Here is a 25,000-nt window from a genome sequence, read left to right as displayed (position 1 = left end):
AAATATATACTACTACTAATAATAATAATATGTCTATAAATAACAATATAATAATATAAACCAAAAAGTGTATTATGTATGTTTAGCGTATAGAAAGAAAAATATATAATAATAATAATATGTCTATAAATAATATAATACAAACAAAAAGTTTATTATGTATGTTTTGTGTCTATAAATAATAATATAATAATAATAATAATAATAATATAAACCAAAAAGTGTATTATGTATGTTTAGTGTGTACAAAGAATATAACAATAATAATAACATAAAAGTAATATGTCTATTATGTATATTTAGTGGGTAGAAATAATATAGTAATAATAATATAAAAAAAAGATTGTATTATGTATGTTTTGTGTGTAGAAAGAATATAATAACAACAATATAAATTAAAGTGTACTAAGTATGTTTTGTGTGAATAAATAATATATTAATAATAATAATAAAATAAAGTGTATTATGTACGTTTAGTGTGTAGAAAGAACATAATAATAATAATAATAACAGAGTGTATTATGTATGTTTAGTGTGTAGAAAGAACATGATAATAATACTAAAAATAACAATAATGATAAAAGTAAGGAGTGTAATATGTATGTCTAGTGTGTAGAAAGAATATAATAATAATAATATAGAGTAAAGAGTGTATTATGTATGTTTAGTGTGTAGAAAGAACATAATAATAATAACAGAGTGTATTATGTATGTTTAGTGTGTAGAAAGAACATGATAATACTAAAAATAACAATAATGATAAAAGTAAGGAGTGTAATATGTATGTCTAGTGTGTAGAAAGAATATAATAATAATATAGAGTAAAGAGTGTATTATGTATGTTTAGTGTGTAAAAAGAACATGATAATAATACTAAAAATAACAATAATGATAAAAGTAAGGAGTGTAATATGTATGTTTAGTGTGTAGAAAGAATATAATAATATAGAGTAAAGAGTGTATTATGTATGTTTAGTGTGTAGAAAGAACATGATAATAATACTAAAAATAACAATAATGATAAAAGTAAGGAGTGTAATATGTATGTCTAGTGTGTAGAAAGAATATAATAATAATATAGAGTAAATAGTGTATTATGTATGTTAGTGTGTAGAAAGAATATAATAATAAGAGTAAATAGTGTATTATGTATGTTAGTGTGTAGAAAGAATATAATAATAATACAGAGTAAAGAGTGTAATATTGCCAATCAATATTACACTCTTTACTCTATATTATTATTATATTCTTTCTACACACTAACATATATAATACACTCTTTACTCTATATTATTATTACTAAATTGGCCCTAGTGTGTGAATGTGAGTGTGAATGTTGTCTGTCTATCTGTGTTGGCCCTGCAATGAGGTGGCAACTTGTCCAGGGTGTACCCCGCCTTCCGCCCGATTGTAGCTGAGATAGGCGCCAGCGCCCCCCGCGACCCCAAAAGGGAATAAGCGGTAGGAAATGGATGGATGGATGGAGTGTAATATGTATGTTTAGTGTGTAGAAAGAAGATAACGGTATAAGAAGAGTTATTACTGCTGTTGATGGCGATGTTCTCCAGCTGGCCTTCGATCCTGGTGAGCTCGTCGGCAGTGAAGCGCCATCTTTTGTCGGCCATGCGCGAGGGGGGCGGCGGTGGCGAAGCCAGGCACTTCTTCCACTTGGAGGGCGCGGGTGGAGGCTGGCAAGACAGCGGCAGGGTGCCCGTCGTCATGCCCTCAGGGAACTTCTGAGCCACCGCCTTCAGACCTGCGGCACACAGGACACGGTTGGCTCACGTCGTCGCGGCAACGCCTGCCGTCTCCGCCTACGTACCTCCGCTGAGCAGGAAGAGGTTCTCGAAGCCCCGCTGGCACATCATGGTGGCGCCTTGGCTGGCGATGCGCTCGTCCTCGTCGTACACGATGATGATCTTGCCATCTGTGTTCTTCTACTCGGGCGGGGTTAAAGGTCAACAACCAACAACATGGACATCACACGACTGATTGTGGGGTATTGTGGACAAACAGCTCCATTTTTGTTTCATCTGACATCACATGGACAAAGATAAGATCTTCTGGAGTTAAGTTCTGAGGTCAGATGAAACAAAAATGGAGCTGTTTGGCCAGCATACCCAGCAATATGTTGGGACGAGAAAAGGTGAGGCCTTTAATCCCAGGAACACCAGGCCTACCGTCAAGCATAGTGGTGGTAGTATTATGCTCGGGGTTTATTTTGCTGCCAATGGAACTGGTGCTTTACAGAGAGTAAATGGGACAATGAAAAAGGAGGATTTCCTCCAAATTCTTCAGGACAACCTAAAATCATCAGCCCGGAGGTTGGATCTTGGGCACAGTTGGGTGTTCCAACAGGACAATGACCCCAAACACACCTCACAAGTGGTAAAGGAATGGCCAAATCAGGTTGGAATTAAGGTTTTAGAATAGCCTTCCCCAAAAGTCCTGACATAAACGTGTGGACAATGCTGAAGAAACAAGTCCATGTAAGAAAACTAACAAATTTAGCGGAATTTTGTCAAGAGGAGTGGTCAAAAATTAAACCAGAAGCTTGTGGATGGCTACCAAAAGCGCTGTATTGCAGTGAAACTTGCCAAAGGAGATGCTCACATTTTCAGCAGACCCATAATAAATTCATAGAAAAACCAAACTTCATGGATTATATATATATATATATATATATATATATATATATATATATATATATATATATATATATATATATATACATACATCCCAGGGGGTGATGGGTGATCAAGGGTGATGGTTCAAATGCAGAGAATAATTTCACCACATCTAGTGTGTGTGTGACAATCATTGGTACTTTTAACTTTTTAACATATATACATATATATACATATACATACATATATACACATATATACACACTTATATACATGTATGTATGTGTATATTAAGTGTGTATGTATACATATATATACACACATATACATACATATATACATGTATATATATGTGAATATATATACATATATGTGTGTATGTATTTATATATGTGTATATTATATATATATATGTGTATGTACAGTATATAAATGTGTATATATATATGTGTGTGTGTGTACACAGTATATTTATTTACACACACACATACATACATACATACATACATACATACATACATATATATATATATATATATATACATATATATATATATGCTGTATGTATACCCATTCATCTATTTCCTACCGCTTATTCCCTTTGGGGTCGCGGGGGGCGACAATCGGGTAGAAGGCGGTGTACACTCTGGACAAGTCGCCACCTCATCGCAGGGCTATCTATATGTATCTATATATGTATCTATATATATATATATATATATATATATATATATATATATATATATATATATATATATATATGCCGTGTATGCCATGGTCATTGACCTGATTTACTCACATTGTCCTCAAGATGGCAGCAAAGTTGCAGCAATTAAAAAGTCAAATATTGGGGGCCAGATGCCTTCTTAAACTAGTGATATTCTGGCGGGCCCCAAAACCTCAAATGACACATTATGACAAGACCTCGGCGAGGGTAAGGATACATATTCCAGCACTTCCTTGGTGTAAGGGTTCATGGTGCGTGACAGCATGGCGATGGGGAAACTGTGGGCTGCGGAGAGCATGGGGGACCAACCGTGAGGACCTTATTGGTGGGGGAGGGGGGGACCAGGAAGGGGCGGAGCCACGTACCGCTGATGATGTGGCACTGATCGTAGTGGTCGCGCTCGCGCATGTCCAGCAGCAGGTAGGGGCAGTCTGGGTACGGCTTATTGGGGTCCGCGTTGTCGGGCGCCTTGCTTATGTCGCCGTTCATGTTCAGCTCGCCCACGCCGTTGATGACGCTGGCAGAAAGGATGGCAAGAGTAACGTCTTCTGTCTGACATGACACACACACTGACAGCTGCCATGGCCTGAGAGTAATAACAACCTTCTTGGTGGTGACTATTACAACTATGTAATAACAACTTTCATGTTAGTGACTATTACAACTATGTAATAACAACTTTCATGTTAGTGACCATTACAACTATGTAATAACAACCTTCATGTATAACCCTACCTTAGCAGTGTGGACCTGCTCTGGCCAGAGTCCTGCTCCTGTGCACCGTCCTGACGCCCTGATGGTCCTAACCTCTCAGGTGAGCCGTTCGACTCAGCGTCTGTCTTTGCCACCATCACGCCGTCACCGTCTGTGTGGGAGACACTCTTCAACCCGGGTCATGTGATGCTAATCGTTGGGTCTTACAACCCGGGTCATGTGATGCCAATCGTTGGGTCTTACAACCCGGGTAACGTGATGCTAATCGTTGGGTCTTACAACCCGGGTTGTGTGATGCTAATCGTTGGGTCTTACAACCCGGGTCATGTGATGCTAATCGTTGGGTCTTACAACCCGGGTTGTGTGATGCTAATCGTTGGGTCTTACAACCCGGGTCATGTGATGCTAATCGTTGGGTCTTACAGTCCGGGTTGCGTGATGCTAATCGTTGGGTCTTACAACCCAGGTCATGTGATGCTAATCGTTGGGTCTTACAACGCGGGTCATGTGATGCCAATCGTTGGGTCTTACAACCCGAGTCACGTGATGCTAATCGTTGTGTCTTACAACGCGGGTCATGTGATGCCAATCGTTGGGTCTTACAACCCGGGTCATGTGATGCTAATCGTTGGGTCTTACAGCCCGGGTTGCGTGATGCTAATCGTTGGGTCTTACAACCCGGGTCATGTGATGCTAATCGTTGGGTCTTACAACAAGGGTTGCGTGATGCTAATCGTTGGGTCTTACAACCCGAGTCACGTGATGCTAATCATTGGGTCTTACAACCCGAGTGTATGTGATGCTAATTGTTGAGTCTCACAACCCGGGTTATGTGATGCTAATCGTTGGGTCTTACAACCCGAGTCACGTGATGCTAATCGTTGTGTCTTACAACCCGGGTCACGTGATCCTAATCCTTGGGTCTTACAACCCAGGTCACGTGATGCTAATTGTTGAGTCTCACAACCCGGGTCATGTGATGCTAATCGTTGGGTCTTAAAACCCGGGTCACGTGATGCTAATCGTTGGGTCTTACAACCTGGGTCACGTGATGCTAATTATTTCCCTTACAACCCGGGTCACGTGATGCTAATCGTTGGGTCTTATAACCCGGGTCATGTGATGCTAATCGTTAGGTCTTACAATCCGGATCACGTGATGCTAATCATTGGGTCTTACAAACCGGGTCACGTGACGCTAGTTATTTTCCTTACAACCCGAGTCACGTGATGCTAATCGTTGTGTCTTACAACCAAGGTCACATGATGCAAGTTGTATTCCTTACAACCTGGGTCATGTGATGCTAATCATTGGGTCTTACAACCCGAGTCATGTGATGCTAATCGTTGGGTCTTACAAACTGGATCACGTGATGCTAATCCTTGGGTCTTACAACCCGGGTCATGTGATGCTAATCGTTAGGTCTTAAAACCCGGGTCACATGATGCTAATCGTTGAGTCTCACAACCCGGTTCACGTGATGCTAATCGTTAGGTCTTACAATCCGGATCACATGATGCTAATTCTTGGGTCTTACACCTCGGGTCACGTCAGACATGATGCTAATTGTTTGTGATGGTAATCGTCGTGCCTTACAACCCCGGGTCACGTCAGGCATGATGCTAACTGTGTGATGCTAATTGTTGCGTCTTACCGTCCAGGCCGTGACTGGAATCCCCACTGACACATTCGGTGAAGTCCGACACGGACGCCACCTGAAGGATCTGAGGTGTCAGTGGGAAATACTCAAAGTTAACAAAAACAACTTCACTTCTTTTTACACTTAAGTGAACTAAAACATTGCCTGTACACTTTTAAAGCTTCAATGATGGCCTTAGAGGATTAATTTCCCTCCTTTTGGCAGAAAAGAAGACCTTAGAAATCCCTAGCTTGGGTTCTGCTAGAAGACACATTTGTTGAGCTTACCCTGTTAGATATCCATGCACGCACACACACACACCCAAGTAAACTTTCAGTTTCTAACCTTGCAAAGGCAGAGCAGGTAAAATTGAAAAAAGCATGGAAGGTGGGTGGCCATTTTAGAGACTGCTACCACCTTTAAAATAGGATTGGTCCTCACTCACAAAACTGGTATTATTATTGCTTGGAGTTACTCCTGTTTCACAGAACAAATATTAAATGTTGATTTGTGTCACCTCTTCTTTTTACACAGCCTTACAAGCAAAAGATCTGGGTGGACTCTTTCTTCTTAAATGAGGTCCTAATAATGGTCGCAGTTTGACCCCGGAACAGACTATTTACTTTCTGTCATTTCATATAATTGATTGGAAGTTAAGAACCTTGCAGAGTTATAATAAGGCTGACTTTTGACAAGTCATAATAATGTTTGTAACGTTCCCTTGATCATCAGAAGGGTTACGTCTTAACGCCAAATATCATTTATCGGCCTCTTTGACCATTAATAATCGGCGCTGAAAAAAGCGAATCGGTCGATCTCTAAAACATCTGAAACTAAGATCATATTCACATAAATGTTTATTGTAAAAAAAAAAAAACAGAGAAGATTGCACGTTGTGTAAATGGTAAATAAACAAAGAATACAATGATTTGCAAATCCTTTTCAACTTATATTCAATTGAATAGACTACAAAGACAAAATACATAATGTTCACACTGAGAAACTTCTTTTTTTTTTGCAAATAATCATTAACTTAGAATTTAATGGCAGCAACACATTGCAAAAAAGTGGTCACAGGGGCATTTTTGCCACTGTGTTACATGGCCTTACCTTTTAACAACACTCAGTAAACGTTTGGGAACTGAAGAAAAACAATTTTTGAATCTTTTCAGGTTTAATTATTTCCCATTCTTGCTTGATGTGCAGCCAAGTTCTTCTCTACAGTCCTAGGTCTCCGTTGTGGTATTTTAGGCTTCATAATGCGCCACAAATTTTCAATGGGCGATAGGTCTGGACTACGGGCAGGCCAGTCTAGTACCCGCACTCTGACTGTGAAGCCACGCTGCTGTTACACATGGCTTGGCATTGTCTTGCTGAAATAAGCAGGGGCGTCCATGATAACGTTGCTTGGATGGCAACATATGTTGCTCCAAAACCTGTATGTACCTTTCAGCATTAATGGTGCCTTTAGAGATGTGTAAGTTACCCATGCCTTGGGCACTAATACACCCCCATACCATCACAGATGCTGGCTTTTCAACGTTGCGCCTAGAACAATCCGGATGTTATTTTTCCTCTTTGGTCCGGAGGACACAACGTCCACAGTTTCCAAAAACAATTTGAAATGTGGACACGTCAGAACACTTTTCCACTTTGCATCAGTCCATCTTAGATGAGCTCGGGCCCAGCGAATCCGGCGGCGTTTCTGGGTGTTGTTGATAAATGGCTTTCGCTTTGCATAGTAGCGTTTTAACTTGCACTTACAGATGTAGCGACAAACTGTAGTGACCGACAGCGGTTTTCTGAAGTGTTCCTGAGCCCACGTGGTGATATCCTTTACACACTGATGTCGCTTTTTGAGTCAATACTGCCTGAGGGATCCAAGGTGCGTAATATCATGGCTTATGTGCAGTGATTTCTCCAGATTCTCTAAACCTTTTGATGATATTACGGACCGTAGATGGTGAAATCCCTAAATTCCTTGCAATAGTTGGTTGAGAAATGTTGTTCTTAAACTGTTGGACAATTTGCTCACGCGTTTGTTGACAAAGTGGTGATCCTCGCCCCATCCTTGTTTGTGAACGACTGAGCATTTCATGGAAGCTGCTTTTTTACCCAATCGTGGCATCCACCTGTTCCCAATTAGCCTGTTCACCTGGGGGATGTTCCAAATAAGTGTTTGATGAGCATTACTCAACTTTCTCAGTCTTTTATGCCACTTGTGCCAGCTTTTTTGAAAAATGTTGCAGGCATCAAATTCCATATGAGCTAATATTTGCTAAATATAACAAAAGTTTTCCAGTTTGAACATTTAGTAGTCTATTCAATTGAATATAAGTTGAAAAGGATTTGCAAATAATTGTATTCTGTTTTTATTTACAAATTACACGACGTGCCAACTTCACAGGTTTTGGGGTTTGTAATAAACCGTTAATTACGTGCCGTACAGTAGACGTTCTAACATGAAATCCTATTCCAAAAGAGAGTGGAATCTTACCAGTTCTGCAAATGTAGTCACTTTAAAGCGTTTGTAGATTTCCCCTCGGTTAAACTTGTAGTCTGGATGGCAAAGAAGAAGAATCAGTCAACTGAGTCGTTCACAAAAAGACGAAAAAGTGCCAAATAAATGTTTATTATTACTCTTTTTGATGTCCTCTAGGCGCTCCAAATACTTGGTGAGGCTGACCCCTGGTTCCGAGACGCAGAAATGCAAGTTTAAAAGTGAGAATGGTTCAGAAGATTACATTATTATGGCATGCAAACCTGTGTCCAGTTTTGTTTTGATGTGCTGATACTTTGCATTCTTCGGTATGCGTTTGGTCATATACTGTGATGGAAGAAAAGACAATTTGGTCATGAACTGTGAAGGAAGAAAATACAGTTTTGGTCTTGAACTGTAAGGGAAGAAAAGACAATTTTGGTCTTGAACTGTGAGGGAAGAAAAGATAATTTAGGTCGTGAACTGTGATGGAAGAAAATATAATTTTGTCATGTACTGTGACGGAAGAAAATACAATTTTTGTCATGAACTGTAAAGGAAGAAAAGACAATTTAGGTCATGAACTGTGATGGAAGAAAATATAATTTTGTCATGTATTGTGATGGAAGAAAAGACCATTTTGGTCATGAACTGTGAGGGAAGAAAATACAATGTTGGTCATTAACTGTGATGGAAGAAAATATAATTTTGTCATGTACTGTGATGGAAGAAATTATAATTTTTATCATCATAAAGAAAATATAATTTTGTCATGTATTGTAATGAAAGAAAAGACAATTTTGGTCATGAACTGTGAGGGAAGAAACTACATTTTTGGTCATGAACTGTGATGGAAGAAACTACATTTTTGGTCATGAACTGTGATGGAAGAAAAAACTATTTTGGTCATGTACTGTGATGGAAGAAAGACAATGTTGGTCATTAACTGTGATGGAAGAAAATATCATTTTATCATCACAAAGAAAAGACAATTGTGGTCATGAACGGTGATGGAAGAAAAGACAATTTTGGTCATGTAGTTTGATGGGAACAAAAGACAATTTTGGTCATGAACTGAGATGGAAGAAAGGACAATTTTGTCATGAAATGTGATGGAAGAAAAAAAAATGTTGGTCATGAACTGTGATGGAAGAAAATATAATTTTGTCATCACAAAGAAAATATAATTATGTCATGTATTGTAATGGAAGAAAATAATATTTTGGTCATGAACTGTGAGGGAAGAAACAACAATTTTTGTCATGAACTGTGAAGGAAGAAAAAACAATTTTGGTCAGGTACTGTGATGTAAAAAAATATAATTTTGCTATATTTTGTGATGGAAGAAAAGACAAGTTTGGTCATGAATTGTGAGGGAAGAAAATACAATTTTGGTCATGAACTGTGATGGAAGAAAAGACAATTTTGGTCATGTACTGTGATGGAAGAAAATATAATTTTGTAATGTTTTGTGATGGAAGAAAATACAAGTTTGGTCATGAACTGTGAGAGAAGAAAACACAATTTTGTTCATGAACTTTCATGGTAGGAAAGACAATTTGGGTCATGAAATGTGATGGATGAAAAGACCATTTTGGTCATGAACTGTGAGGGAAAAAAAGATAATTTTGGTCAGGAAATGTGATGGAAGAAAATATAATTTTGTCATCTCAAAGAAAATATAATTTTGTCATGTATTGTAACGGAAGAAAAGACAATTTTGGTCATGAACTGTGAGGGAAGAAACAACAATTTTGGTCATGAACTGTGAGGGAAGAAAACACAATTTTGGTCAAGTACTGTAATGGAAGAAAGGACAATTTTGGTCATAAACTTTGATGGAAGAAAATACAATTTTGTAATGTTTTGTGATGGAAGAAAAGACAGGTTTGGTCATTAACTGTGAGGGAAGAAACAAAAATTTTGGTCATGAACTGTGAGGGAAGAAACAGCAATTTTGGTCATGAACTGTGAGGGAAGAAACAGCAATTTTGGTCATTAACTGTAATGGAAGAAAGGACAATTTTGGTCATTAACTGTAATGGAAGAAAGGACAATTTTGGTTATAAACTTTGATGGAAGAAAATATAATTTTGTAATATTTTGTGAGGGAAGAAAAGACAATTTTGGTCATGAACTGTGAGGGAAGAAAAGACAATTTTGGTCATGAACTGTGAGGGAAGGAAAGACAATTTTGGTCATGAACTGTGAGGGAAGAAAAGACAATTTTGGTCATGAACTGTGAGGGAAGAAAAGACAATTTTGGTCATGAACTGTGAGGGAAGAAAAGACAATTTTGGTCATGAACTGTGAGGGAAGAAAAGACAATTTTGGTCATGAACTGTGAGGGAAGAAAAGACAATTTTGGTCATGAACTGTGAGGGAAGAAAAGACAATTTTGGTCATGAACTGTGAGGGAAGAAAAGACAATTTTGGTCATGAACTGTGAGGGAAGAAAAGACAATTTTGGTCATGAACTGTGAGGGAAGAAAAGACAATTTTGGTCATGAACTGTGAGGGAAGAAAAGACAATTTTGGTCATGAACTGTGAGGGAAGAAAAGACAATTTTGGTCATGAACTGTGAGGGAAGAAAAGACAATTTTGGTCATGAACTGTGAGGGAAGAAAAGACAATTTTGGTCATGAACTGTGATGTGAATTATATTTTATATAGCGCTTTTCTCAAGTGACTCAAAGCGCTTTACATAGTGACACCCAATATCTAAGTTACATTTAAACCAGTGTGGGTGGCACTGGGAGCAGGTGGGTAAAGTGTCTTGCCCAAGGATAACAACGGCAGTAACTAGGATGGCACAAGCGGGAATCGAACCTGCAACCCTCAAGTTGCTGGCACGGCCACTCTACCAACCGAGCTATGCCGCCCCATGGAAGAAAGGATAATTTTGGTCATGAACTGTGATGGAAGAAGGGACAATTTTGGTCATGAACTGTGATGGAAGAAAATATAATTTTGTCATCACAAAGAAAATATAATTTTGTCATGTATTGTAATGGAAGAAAAGACAATTTTGGTTATGAACTGTTAGGGAAGAAAAGACAATTTTGGTCATGTAGGTAGATTGATGGAAGAAAAGACAATTTTGGCCATGAACTGTAAGGGAAGAAAAGACAATTTTGGTCATGAACTGTGAGGGAAGAAAAGACAATTTTGGTCATGAACTGTGAGGGAAGAAAAGACAATTTTGGTCATGAACTGTGAGGGAAGAAAAGACAATTTTGGTCATGAACTGTAAGGGAAGAAAAGACAATTTTGGTCGTGAACTGTGAGGGGAAGAAAAGACCATTTTGGTCATGAACTGTGAGGGAAGAGAAGACAATTTTGGTCAGGAAATGTGATGGAAGAAAATATAATTTTGTCATCACAAAGAAAATATAATTTTGTCATGTATTGTAATGGAAGAAAAGACAATTTTGGTCATGAACTGTAATGAAAGAAAGGACAATTTTGGTCATGTACTGTGATGGAAGAAAAGACAATTTTGGTCATGAACTGTGAGGGAAGAAAAGACAATTTTGGTCATGAACTGTGAGGGAAGAAAAGACCATTTTGGTCATCAACTGTGAGGGAAGAAAAGACAATTTTGGTCATGAACTCTGAGAGAAGAAAAGACAATTTTGGTTAATGAACTGTGATGGAAGAAAGGACAATTTTGGTCATGAACTGTGATGGAAGAAAATATTATTTTGTCATCACAAAGAAATTATAATTTTGTCATGCATTGTAATGGAAGAAAAGACCATTTTGGCCATGAACTATTACGGAAGAAAAGACAAATTTGGTCATGTAGTTTGATGGAAGAAAAGACAATTTTGGTCATGAAATGTGATGGAAGAAAAGACAATTTAAGGTCATGAACTGTGATGGAAGAAAGGACAATTTTGGTCATGTACTGTGATGGAAAAAAATATAATTTTGTAATGTTTTTTAATGGAAGAAAAGACACGTTTGGTCATGAACTGTGAAGAAAGAAACTACAATTTTGGTCATGTACTGTGATGGAAGAAAAGACAATTTTGGTCATGAACTGTGAGGGAAGAAAATATGCTTTTGTCATCACAAAGAAAATATAATTTTGTCATGTATCGTAATGGAAGAAAAGACAATTTTGGTCATGAACTGTGAGGGAAGAAATGATCATTTTGGTCATGAACTGTAATGGAAGAAATGAAAATGTTGGTCATGTACTTTGATGGAAGAAAAGACAATTATTGTCAGAATAGTTAGCAGGTGCTGTGTGGTTGTCATGGCAACATGACATGGAGCTCAAACGGCAGCTAGCCAGCTAGCATAGCTTCAGTCAGTTAACCGCCGTATTGGCACAAATGTCCACACATTATATTTATACTTCACATTATTAAGGCAATTATGACAAATACGAAGAAGTGACGACGTAAAGTACCTTGTTTCCGCCGATGCCTCTGTACAGCGACATCTTCCCCTCCAAAAGACCGAATGCCTTGAAACCAAACGCGACGTTTCTTCACACCAAGTCACAATTTAAACGTCGCTGCAAAAATGAAAAACAAAAGGATTAACACCACCGTGCCACAAGAAGCGATATTGTGGATTTTATTAAAACGTTGGCTTTAAAAAAAAAAAAAAAACCCGGAGCTCTCCCGTGCTAACATACCCAGACCTCACTAGTCGACTGACGAGCCATCGCTCACAGGCCAAACAGTCAAGCTGGCAACCGCGTCGCCTCCGTGATGCAACACAGACGTCGGCGACACAACAAGGAGACGTGTTTTCAAGACACTGCCTCAAAAGCATGACAATGTCGCATTCACATCATCACAATCATTACATCAACGACGACATGACGTCTTTATTGAGACTTGCATGGTGCTAGTCTCCCTTAGCTCAGCTCTCCGCGCTGTTTGGGCGGGGCTGACGTTTTCCAACCAATCACAAACGCCTTTGGGCGGGGCTGACTTCCTTCAACCAATCACAGAGACCGTTACTGTCCTTGTACAACCGGTTGCACAGTGGCGGAATACCTATTTTTAGGGACTGCAATATTGTCCCTTTGGGACAGAGGACCCTATTGTATTTCTAAGGTTTTAGTATTATTATACCGCCGCCTCTTTGAGCTGTAATTTGACCCCCTTAACATGCTTCAAAACTCACCAAATTGAACACACACATGAGGACTGGCGAAAATTGCGATATAATCAAAAAACCAAAACCCAAAACTCAAAATTGCGCTCTAGCGCCCCCTAGAAATAAAACACAGACAAAACTGCTCCTAGGAAGAAAACACATGCAAAACGGCTTGTAACTTCCGGTAGGACTGTCGGAAAGACATGAAACAAAAACCTCTATGTAGGTTTCACTTAGACCTACATTTAATAATTGACATCATTCAGCAAAAATCAACAGGACGTAGGCAAAAACCCCTTCAAAACAAAATTTTCCTAAAAAATTTAATTTTTGCCTCTTTACGCTATAATTTGACCCCCTTAAAATGCTTCAAAACTCACCAAACTGGACACACACATCAGGACTGGCAAAAATTACGATCTAATAAAAATTAAAAAAAAACTCTAAATTGCGCTCTAGCGCTCCCTAGTAATAAAACACAGACAAAACTGCTCCTAGGAAGAAAACACAGACAAAACTGCTTGTAACTTCCGCTAGGAATGTTGTAGAGACATGAAACAAAAACTTCTATGTAGGTCTCAGTTAGACCTACATTTCAATAATTGACATCCTTCAGCAAAAATCAACAGGAAGTTGGCAATTACCCCTTCAAAACAATTTTTTTTGTAAAAACCCATCACCTTTTTTGAATCATAATCTCCTCTGAGCGCGTTTGTCGTGTCGGCTTCAAACTCGCACAGGAGAGAGATTGAACCCTTCTGATTAAAATGTATTAAAATAGTTTTAATAACTGCTGCGGTTTTGATTTTACGAGCCTTCAAAGAACCGCTGCGCTTATGCTGTTAAAGAAGCATATATCTCTATTGTATTATCAATTGTTCATTAGTTGTGATTTGCCCTCGTGTGAAATATTTGTTAAAATGTCTGCCAGCTAGCTAACGCTTATCCGGGCTTAGGCCGTGGGGGCAGCAGCCAAAGTCAGTCCCGTCCATCGCTGCTTGCAGCTTTAATATTTCTAGGGTTTTAATATTATTATACCGCCGCCTCTTTGAGCTGTAATTTGACCCCCTTAAAATGTTTCAAAACTCACCAAACTGGACACACACATCAGGACTGGCAAAAATTGCGACCTAATAAAACAAACAAACCCCAAAACTCTAAATTGCGCTCTAGCACCCCCTGTAATAAAACACAGACAAAACTGCTCCTAGGAAGAAAACACAGACAAAACTGCTTGTACCTTCCGGTAGGAATGTTGGAGAGACATTAAAAAAAAACTCTATGTAGGTCTCACTTAGACCTACATTTTATTAACTGACATCCTTCAGCAAAAATCAACAGGAAGTTGGCAATTACCCCTTCAAAAAAAACATTTTTTGTAAAAACCCGTCACCTTTTTTCAAACATTGTCTCCTCCAAACGCGTTTGTTGTGTCGGCTTCAAACTCGCACAGGAGAGAGATCATACCCTTCTGATTAAAATTTGCAAAAGAGTTTTAATAACTGCTCCGGTTTTGATTTTACGAGGCTTCAAAGAACCGCTGGGCTGATGCTGCTGTCGTCTCAAGATGGCCGCTTAAAAGCAGGAAGCACCAGCGTGACCACACAATGCCGAGAAGGTAGGTACTGTGCGGGTAAATATATGTTGACTGGGTGAAAGAAGGAGGCACCAGTTTGACACCAGGATACAGAGAAGGAAGGTAACGTGCAGGTAAAGATATGTTGCCTGGGTGATGGCAGGAAGCACCAGCATGTATGGGTGAAAGAGAGAAGCACCAGTGTGACCCCAGAATGCAGGGAAGGTAGGTAATGTGCAGGTAAAGATATGTAGAATGGGTTAAGGCAGGAAACACCAGCAAAATTCGGTCCCGTCCATCGCTGCTTGCAGCTTTAACTTTTTCTATTTTAGTCACTTTATTTAGAGAGTACAACTCCCTGGCGCTTTTTTTTTTTTACTGTTTTTGTACTTATTTTGATTATTATTATTTCTCAATTGTTTGTAAATGTTGCAATTTATAAATAAAGGTTTATAAAATAAAAAAGGGAGGGTGCTTGTCACTGCACTATTATATGCGATGTAACCCGTGCAGTAATATTTTTAGTTCAACGTCTCGTAGAAATAGGCACGTTACGTGTATCACAGTGATGATTTGGATTGTTATGAAACAACAAATGAACATTTAATGCGTTTTAGTAAAGCAAATTCAACTGAAGCCCTCAAATTTTCAACTGTTTTCAATCGAAGCGCTGATTGGGCAGTGCTGACTTTTCCCAACCAATCACAAACGCCATTGGGAAACGCTGACTTTTGCCAGCCAATAAAAGACACCGATTCTGAAACAAAATCCTCTGTGTAGGTCTCACATAGACCTACATTTTAATAATTGACATCCTTCAACAAAAATCAACCGGAAGTTGCCAATTACCCCTTCAAAACAAAAGTTTGGTAAAAACCTGTCACTTTCTTTCAAACATTATGTGTGACAGAAAGAAGCACCAGTGTGACCCCAGGATGCAGGGAAGGTAGGTAACGTGAAGGTAAAGATATGTTGAATGGGTAAAGGCAGGAAACACCAGCAAAAGTCGGTCCCGTCCATCGCTGCTTGCAGCTTTAATTCTGCACTATTATATGCACTGTAACGCGTGCAGTAATATTTTGAATTCAACGCCTCGTATAAATAGGCAAGTTACATGCATCTTAGAGATAATTTGGATTATTATGAATCAACAAATGAACATTTACTGCGTTTTAGTAACGCAACTTCAACCGCAGCCCTCGAATTTTCACCTCTCTTCAATCGAAGCACTGATTGGGCAGTGCTGACGTTTTCCCAACCAATCACAGACGCGTGTTGACTTTTTCCAACCAATCACAGACACCATTGGGAAATGTTGACTTTTCCAACATATCACAGACGTCATTTGGGACGTGTTGACTTTTTCCAACCAATTACAGACGCCCTTGGGAAGCACTGACTTTTTCTAGCCAATAAAAGACACCGATACTGAAACAAAAACCTTTATGTAGGTCTCACTTAGACCTACATTTTGATAATTGACCATCTTCAGCAAAAATCAACAGGAAGTTACCCCAGACGCCATTGTGATGTGTTGACTTTTTCCAACTAATCACAGACACCATTGGGAAATGTTTCTCCCGAACAATTTGCCATCGTATTTGATGCCATTCCAACAGGAGTTATTATGTTGTACAGGGCTTACACACCTCCTTTTTCTGCTGTAAAAATTGTGAATGATCCACTTGACACTCCTGTGGGGAAACTTTGCTTTGATCAGAAAAATAATAGAAAAATCTGCAGCTTATTCCAAAATTGTAATATGTAATTGCCCTCTGGAATAATGTTGTGAATGACATCTGTTGGGTGAAAACGTGGTCCCTTCCTAACAGGTATTTACTTGCCAACAAAGTCAAAGAGATATCTTTTAAAATCATTCATCGTTATTACCCTGTAAAGACTGTAATGGTTAGATACAAGAAGGACATTGATGTTACCTGCACCTTTTGTAACATGCATCCAGAGACTGTTAACCAATTGTTTTGGACTTGTGAAAACACTCGATCACTACGGCAGGGCATCTGTCGCTTCACTCTGGACAATATTCATGACAAATTTGTGCTTTGCTTTAAAGATGTGATTTTTGGTTTTACACTGTACGAACATAAATTTGAAAAGGAATTCTACCTTTGCAGCCTCATTATTGTATTGGCTAAGTTTTATATTCATAAATGTAAGTTTCTCAATATCCAACCTGTCTTTTGTGCCTTTAAAAAAGATTTTGAACTTTACTTTAAAACGCTCTCTACCTCTAACAACAAAAAAGCTGTGAAAACGATGATGCTGTGTTCCAAATTGAAGTTATTTAATGACTCTGAATGAGCCTATGGCTTTGCACCTGGTTTATTATATATATATATATATATATATATATATATATATATATATATATATATATATATATATATATATATATATATATATATATTTTAATTCTATTTTGTTACATTGATTTTACAACCCCCTGGCGCTGTTTTGTACTGTTTTTATAATGAATGAATGAATGGATGAATGGTTTATTTTGAGCCATGCAAACAAAACAAGAGAATGAAATAAAATACAAAAGAAATATATAGATACATTATTTTTACACCTACATTGAAAACATAACATGTGACTAATCTTTTGTAGATGTCAAGATTGGCTCAAAAGGGAGTGGGAAGAAGTAACCTTATTAGGTCCCACCCCCATACATATACAATATATATATACAATATATAATACAATAATATATATACTATAATTCAATTCAGTGGTTGCTGCTATATATTGTCTATATAAAATACATTTAAATTCACACACACTTACATTTATACATATGTACACACACATATACACACACACATATACAATTTATATATATATATATATATATATATATACATATATATATATATATATACATATACACACACAATCACATACATACACACATGCATATACCCAAAATACACACATATACAATTTATATATATATATACATATATATATACATATACACACACAATCACATACATACACACATGCATATACCCAAAATACACACATATCCATCACACACACACACCTATATAAATACTATATATATAATAGTATATATAATATACACTTTTGTCTAAACATTATTAACAGTTTATGGTGCCTATGGGAACAAGCTTTCATTTTGACTGTGATATTAGTGTTTAATAGTGGATCTGTGGCTGTGGAGCTATTGTCCCTGATCAACAGGACCCGAGGACCATTCTTGCTATGTGTCCTATGCTGTGCATTAAAAGAGACGAGGGGAGCCCCCTGCCAGAGGAGTAATGTTTTATAATGTTTTATATTGTTGTTGAACGATTTTGTTTATTGTTTCTAATCTGTTTGTTATTGTTTGAATTTATAAATAAACGTAAAAAAAAAATAAAAAAATTAAAGCTGCAAGCAGAGATGGACGGGACCACTTTGGCTGCTGCCCCTGCGACTTTGATTGATTGATTGATTGATACTTTTATTAGTAGATTGCACAGTACAGTACATATTCCGTACAATTGACCACTAAATGGTAACACCCAAATAAGTTTTTCAACTTGTTTAAGTCGGGGTCCACGTTAATCAATTCATGGTACAAATATATACTATCAACATAATACAGTCATCACACAAGTTAATCATCATAGTATGTACATTGAATTATTTACATTATTTACAATCCGGGGGGTGGGATGAGGAGCTTTGGTTGATATCAGTACTTCAGTCATCAACAATTGCATCAACAGAGAAATGTGGACATTGAAACAGTGTAGGTCTTATTTAGTAGGATATGTACTGCCAGCAGAGAACATAGTGAGTTCAGATAGCATAAGAACAAGTATATATATTAGAAGTACATTTGAGTTGTTTATAATCCGAGGAGGTGGGATGTGAATGGAGGAGGGTATTAGTAAAGTGTTGAAGTTGCCTGGAGGTGTTGTTTTAGAGCGGTTTATAAGGAATATAGAGATGCACTTACTTTTATACCTGTTGGGAGTGCATTCCACATTGATGTGGCATAGAAAGAGAATGAGTTAAGACCTTTGTTAGATCGAAATCTGGGTTTAACGTGGTTTGTGGAGCTCCCCCTGGTGTTGTGGTTATGGCGGTCATTTACATTAAGGAAGTAGTTTGACATGTACTTCGGTATCAAGGAGGTGTAGCGGATTTTATAGACTAGGCTCAGTGCAAGTTGTTTTACTCTGTCCTCCACCCTGAGCCAGCCCACTTTGGAGAAGTGGGTTGGATTGAGGTGTGATCTGGGGTGGAGGTCTAAAAGTAACCGGATTAGCTTATTCTGGGATGTTTGGAGTCTAGATTTGAGGGTTTTGGAGGTGCTGGGGTACCAGGAGGTGCAAGCGTAATCGAAGAAGGGTTGAATGAGAGTTCCCGCTAGAATCCTCAAGGTGCTTTTGTTAACCAGAGAGGAGATTCTGTAGAGGAATCTCGTTCTTTGGTTGACCTTTTTGATCACCTTGGTTGCCATTTTATCACAGGAAAGATTAGCCTCTAGAATGGAACCTAGGTAGGTGATCTCAAATCCGGATAAGCGTCAGAAGAAGGATGGATAGAAGCTACTATTAGCAAACAAATCGGGAAATGTTGACTTTTCCAACATATCACAGACGTCATTGGGACGTGTTGACTTTTTCCAACCAATCACAGACGCCATTGTAAAGCGCTGGACTTTTTCCAACCAATCACAGACACCATTGGGAAATGTTGACTTTCCCAACATATCACAGACGCCATTGGGATGTGTTGACTTTTTCCAACCAATCACAGACGCCATTGTAAAGTTCTGGACTTTTTCCAGCCAATAGCAGACGCCGATACTTTCCCAGGTGAAAAACAATAGTCGAGTGTGGTTGCTAAGCGCCGGAGGACGCGTTACTTCACATACGAGGCGAATACATCATCTTTGGCATAATTTCGCCGGGTATGAAGTCATTTCGTCACCTATTTTGGGTGATTGTGTCACTCGACGTGCCCTAGTCATTTGTACACGAATGCAGCGGGCTTGTTCGCGACGTTGACTCAACTTTCCGAGTGAGGAAAACAAGTTCCATTGCATGCAAAGTGCAGCGATGTTTCTCAATTCCTGCAAACGCTCACAATGTTGGCGTTCTGGCTTGATCTGAGTTCGACTGGTCTGGTCTGCGGAGCCGGGCGAGGGCGCCAAGTTTGATTAGTCATGGAGGAAGCAGGATAAACAAGATCCAGGCTCACCATGGCTTCGGTATTGGTAAGTTTGTCACGACTATGGACGTCTTGACGAATGAAACTAAAGGAGTCGTTGACCGGTGCGAGCTAAATGTGCGCCAAGTGACTTGTTTCGCTTTCTTACGTCAACCCTCCTGCTTGCTTGCTGTGGTTTTGTTCTTCAAGATTGCTTATAAATTGTGCAGAGACGATGACAAACACACGGAATACGTTTGTGTTCGTCGCAGGACGATCCCTGCATGGAAAGGGTGTTGAAGGGCCACACGGATGCTGTCACTTGTGCACATTTCAGTCCCAACTCCAATCAACTGGGTAACTATTATGTCTTCCTTTTATTCTTCGAGTCTAGCCAACTTTTGCTAATGAAAGAATCACGCCTGTACGACGTGGCTTGTTGATTTTTGCAGATATATAGTATATGTGCAGTGTTTACTCCAGTTTGCCTGGGTTGGCATGGGCGTGGCTAGGGGCGTGGTCAACATGACGTAATCACTTTTACACGTTCAAAAGTCCGGGGTCTCCGTTGTGATAGTTTAGGCTTCATAATGGCACCACACATTTTCAATTAAAGACAGGTCTGAACTACAGTCTAGTACCCGCACTCTTTTACTATGAAGCCACGCTGTTGTAACACGTGGCTTGGCATTGTCTTGCTGAAATAAGCAGGGGCGTCCATGATAATGTTGCTTGGATGGCAACATATGTTTGCTCCCAAACCTGTATGTATATTTCCGCATTAGTGGTGCCTTCAAAAATGTGTAAGTTACCCATGCCTTGGGCACTAATACACCCCCATACCATCACAGATGCTGGCTTTTCAACTTTGCGCCTATAACAATCCGGATAGTTCTTTTCCTCTTTGGTCCGGTGGACACAACGTCCACAGTTTCCAAAAAGTATTTGAAATGTGAACTCGTCAGACCACAGAACACTTTGCATCAGTCCATCTAACAAACCCCGTTTCCATATGAGTTGGGAAATTGTGTTAGATGTAAATATAAACAAAATATGGTGATTTGCCAATCATTTTCAACCCATATTCAGTTGAATGCACTACAAAGACAAGATATTTGATGTTCAAACTCATAAACTTTATTTTTTCTTGCAAAAAATAATTAACTTAGAATTTCATGGCTGCAACATGTGCCAAAGTAGTTGGGAAAGGGCATGTTCACCACTCTGTTACATCATCTTTTCTTTTAACAACACTCAATAAACGCTTGGGAACTGAGGAAACTATTTGTTGAAGCTTTGAAAGTGGAATTCTTTCTCGTTCTTGTTTTATGTAGAGCTTTAGTCGTTCAACAGTCCGGGGTCTCCGCTGTCATATTTTACGCTTCATAATGCGCCACATATTTTCGATGGGAGACAGGTCTGGACTGCAGGCAGGCAAGTCTAGTACCCGCACTCTTTTACTATGAAGCCACGCTGTTGTAACACGCGGCTTGGCATTGTCTTGCTGAAATAAGCAGGGGCGTCCATGATAACGTTGCTTGGATGGCAACATATGTTTGCTCCCAAACCTGTATGTACCTTTCAGCATTAATGGTGCCTTCACAGATGTGTACGTTACCCACGTCTCGGGCACTAATACACCCCCATACCATCACAGATGCTGGCTTTTCAACTTTGCGCCAATAACAATTCGGATAGTTCTTTTCCTCTTTGGTCCGGTGTACACAACGGCCACGGTTTCCAAAAAGTATTTGAAATATGAACTCGTCAGACCACAGAACACTTTGCATCAGTCCATCTTAGATGAGCTCTAGCCCAGCGAAGCCGGCGGTGTTTCTGGGTGTTGTTGATAAATGGTTTTCGCTTTGCATAGTAGAGTTTTAACTTGCACTTACAGATGTATGATTGATTGTTTGAAACATTTATTAGTAGATTTCACAGTACAGTACATACTCTGTACAATTGACCATTAAATGGTATCACCCGAATAAGTTTTTCAATATGTTTAAGTTGGGGTCCACTTAAATTCATGTAGCGACCGACTGTAGTTACTGACAGTGGTTTTCTGAAGTTTTCCTGAGCCCATGTGGTGATATCCTTTACACACGGATGTCGCTTTTTGATGCAGTACCGCTTGAGAGATCGAAGGGCCGTAATATCATCGTTTACATGCAGTGGTTTCTCCAAGTTCTCTGAACCTTTTGATGATATTACGGACTGTAGATGGTGAAATCCCTAAATTCATTGCAATAGCTGTTTGAGAAATGTTGTTCTTAAACTATTGGACAGTTTGCTCACGCATTTGTTCACAAAGTGGTGACCCTCGCCTCATCCTCGTTTGTGAATGACTGAGCATTTCTGTTCCCAATTAGCCTGTTCACCTGTGGGATTTTCCAAATAAGTGTTTGATGAGCTTTCTTCAACTTTCTCAGTCTTTTTTGCCACTTCTGCCAGCTTTTTCGAAACATGTTGCGGGCATCAAATTCCAAATGAGCTAATATTTGAAAAAAAAATAACAAAGTTTTCCAGTTCGAACATTAAGTATCTTGTCTTTGCAGTCTATTCAATTGAATATAAGTTGAAAAGGATTTGCAAATCATTGTATTCTGTTTTTATTTACCATTTACACAGCGTGCCAACTTCACTGGTTTTGGGTTTTGTAGATTTCAGGGAAACCCTGGTGTAGTGACTATACATCTCTAAATAGATTTATCTACAGCCGACTTAAGTTTTGATGATGTTTCTCCGGTCTTTCAGCCACAGGCTCCGCGGACAGGAGTTTGATGGTCTGGCATCTGTCCCCCAAAGGGAGGTCTCTGCGCTTCGTCAACCATCAGGACACCGTTACCGCGGTCCAGTTCTGTCCCGTGGGGAGCCTGGTGGCCACCTCGTCCAAGGACAAGATGGTGCGACTGTGGAAGCCGTCCATGTAGGTCGTCTTTAACTACCCCCTTCAAACAAATTTAAAAGACACAATAGGGTTGGACAATTAGTCATTTTAAATTGTATTTTCTATTTTGACTCCTCATCAATTTACAAACAATTATACACACACAACACATCTGATCTGTTGTGTTGTTGTGCACGACATCATAGGTGTAGCATCAATGTACAAACAATCTTACACACACAACACATCTGATCTGTTGTGTTGTTGTGAACGACATCATAGGTGTAGCATCAATGTACAAACAATCTTACACACACAACACATCTCATCTGTTGAGTTGTTGTGAACGACATCATGGATGCAACATAAATGTACAAACAATCATACACACACAACACATCTCATCTGTTGTTTTCTTGTGAACGACATCATGGATGCAACATAAATGTACAAACAATTATATACACATAACACATCTCATCTGTTGTGTTGTTGTGAACAACATCATGGATGTAACATCAATGTACAAACAATCATACACACACAACACATCTCATCTGTTGTGTTGTTGCAAAACGACATCATGAATGCAACATAAATGTACAAACAATTATACACACACAACACATATTATCTGTTGTGTTGTTGTGAACGACATCATGGGTGTAACATCAATGTACAAACAATCATACACACACAACACATCTCATCTGTTGTGTTCTTGTGAACGACATCATGGATGCAACATAAATGTACAAACAATTATACACACACAACACATCTCATCTGTTGTGTTGTTGTGAACAACATCATGGATGTAACATCAATGTACAAACAATTATACACACACAACAAATCTCATCTGTTGTGTTGTTGTGAACAACATCATGGATGTAACATCAATGTACAAACAACCATAAACACACAACACATCTCATCTGTTGTGTTGTTGTGAACGACATCATGGATGCAACATAAATGTACAAACAACCATAAACAAACAACACATCTCGTCTGTTGTGTTGTTGTGAACGACATCATGGATGCAACATAAATGTACAATTATACACACACAACACATTTCATCTGTTGTGTTGTTGTGAACGACATCATGGATGTAACATCAATGTACAAACAACCATAAACACACAACACATCTCATCTGTTGTGTTGTTGTGAACAACATCATGGATGTAACATCAATGTACAAAAAATTATACACACACAACACATCTCATCTGTTGTGTTGTTGTGAACGACATCATGGATGTAACATCAATGTACAAACAACCATAAACACACAACACATCTCATCTGTTGTGTTGTTGTGAACGACATCATGGATGTAACATCAATGTACAAACAACCATAAACACACAACACATCTCATCTGTTGTGTTGTTGTGAACGACATCATGGATGCAACGTAAATGTACAAACAACCATAAACACACAACACATCTCGTCTGTTTTGTTGTTGTGAACGACATCATGGATGTAACATCAATGTACAAACAATCCTACACACAACACATCTCATCAGTTGTGTTGTTGTGAACGACATCATGGATGTAACATCAATGTACAAACTATCCTACACACACACACAACACATCTCATCAGTTGTGTTGTTGTGAACGACATCATGGATGTAGCATCAATGTACAAACAATCTTACACGCACAACACATTTCATCTGTTGTGTTGTTGTAAAACGACATCATGAATGCAACATAAATGTACAAACAATTATACAGTACACAACACATCTCATCTGTTGTGTTGTTGTGAACGACATCAATGTACAAACGGTGGTCGCAAATTGAGAGGATTTTTTTTTTTTTAACTCTTCAAGCTCAGAACAACACTTCTCCCCTTCACAATAACAGCGCTGTGGGCAACATCCAGTCGGGCTACGCTAACAAAATAAAAGTTTCCAAAAAGTATCTTACACAAGCATAATGTACTGAAAAAACATTTACACAATTACTCTGCTTTGACTTCAAATATTGGACTCAATTGGCATCAATAAATAT

General features: G+C 38.7%; 2 protein-coding genes across 4 annotated transcripts in view; one reads left to right on the top strand and one right to left on the bottom strand.

Annotated features, from left to right (window-relative positions):
• cep41 (centrosomal protein 41) overlaps positions 1-13,094 on the bottom strand; it is a 16,416-nt gene extending 3,322 nt beyond the window's left edge. The window contains exons 1-11 of the mRNA XM_061894300.1: positions 12,839-13,094; positions 12,608-12,715; positions 8,471-8,534; positions 8,348-8,395; positions 8,205-8,266; positions 5,723-5,792; positions 4,090-4,219; positions 3,720-3,871; positions 3,572-3,639; positions 1,823-1,937; positions 1,544-1,756 (exon numbers count right to left, since the gene is read on the bottom strand). Coding sequence (XP_061750284.1) covers positions 1,544-1,756; positions 1,823-1,937; positions 3,572-3,639; positions 3,720-3,871; positions 4,090-4,219; positions 5,723-5,792; positions 8,205-8,266; positions 8,348-8,395; positions 8,471-8,534; positions 12,608-12,640 — 955 coding nt within the window. The 5' untranslated portion in view covers positions 12,641-12,715; positions 12,839-13,094. The remainder of the gene's footprint in view (positions 1-1,543; positions 1,757-1,822; positions 1,938-3,571; positions 3,640-3,719; positions 3,872-4,089; positions 4,220-5,722; positions 5,793-8,204; positions 8,267-8,347; positions 8,396-8,470; positions 8,535-12,607; positions 12,716-12,838) is intronic.
• Positions 13,095-19,441: 6,347 nt separating this feature from the next.
• Positions 19,442-25,000, top strand: part of poc1b (POC1 centriolar protein B) — a 28,065-nt gene continuing 22,506 nt past the window's right edge. The window contains exons 1-3 of one of the 3 annotated variants that reach the window (XM_061894295.1): positions 19,442-20,141; positions 20,347-20,431; positions 22,832-23,003. In XM_061894295.1, coding sequence (XP_061750279.1) covers positions 20,127-20,141; positions 20,347-20,431; positions 22,832-23,003 — 272 coding nt within the window. In that variant the 5' untranslated portion in view covers positions 19,442-20,126. The remainder of the gene's footprint in view (positions 20,142-20,346; positions 20,432-22,831; positions 23,004-25,000) is intronic. The other 2 variants (XM_061894294.1, XM_061894293.1) reach the window with 2 other exon arrangements.

Source organism: Nerophis ophidion, linkage group LG03 (genome assembly GCF_033978795.1).
Source record: "Nerophis ophidion isolate RoL-2023_Sa linkage group LG03, RoL_Noph_v1.0, whole genome shotgun sequence".
NCBI lineage: Eukaryota > Metazoa > Chordata > Actinopteri > Syngnathiformes > Syngnathidae > Nerophis > Nerophis ophidion.
The sequence above is the reverse complement of the archived record's forward strand: the minus strand, read 5'-3'. Positions and strand labels throughout refer to the sequence as shown.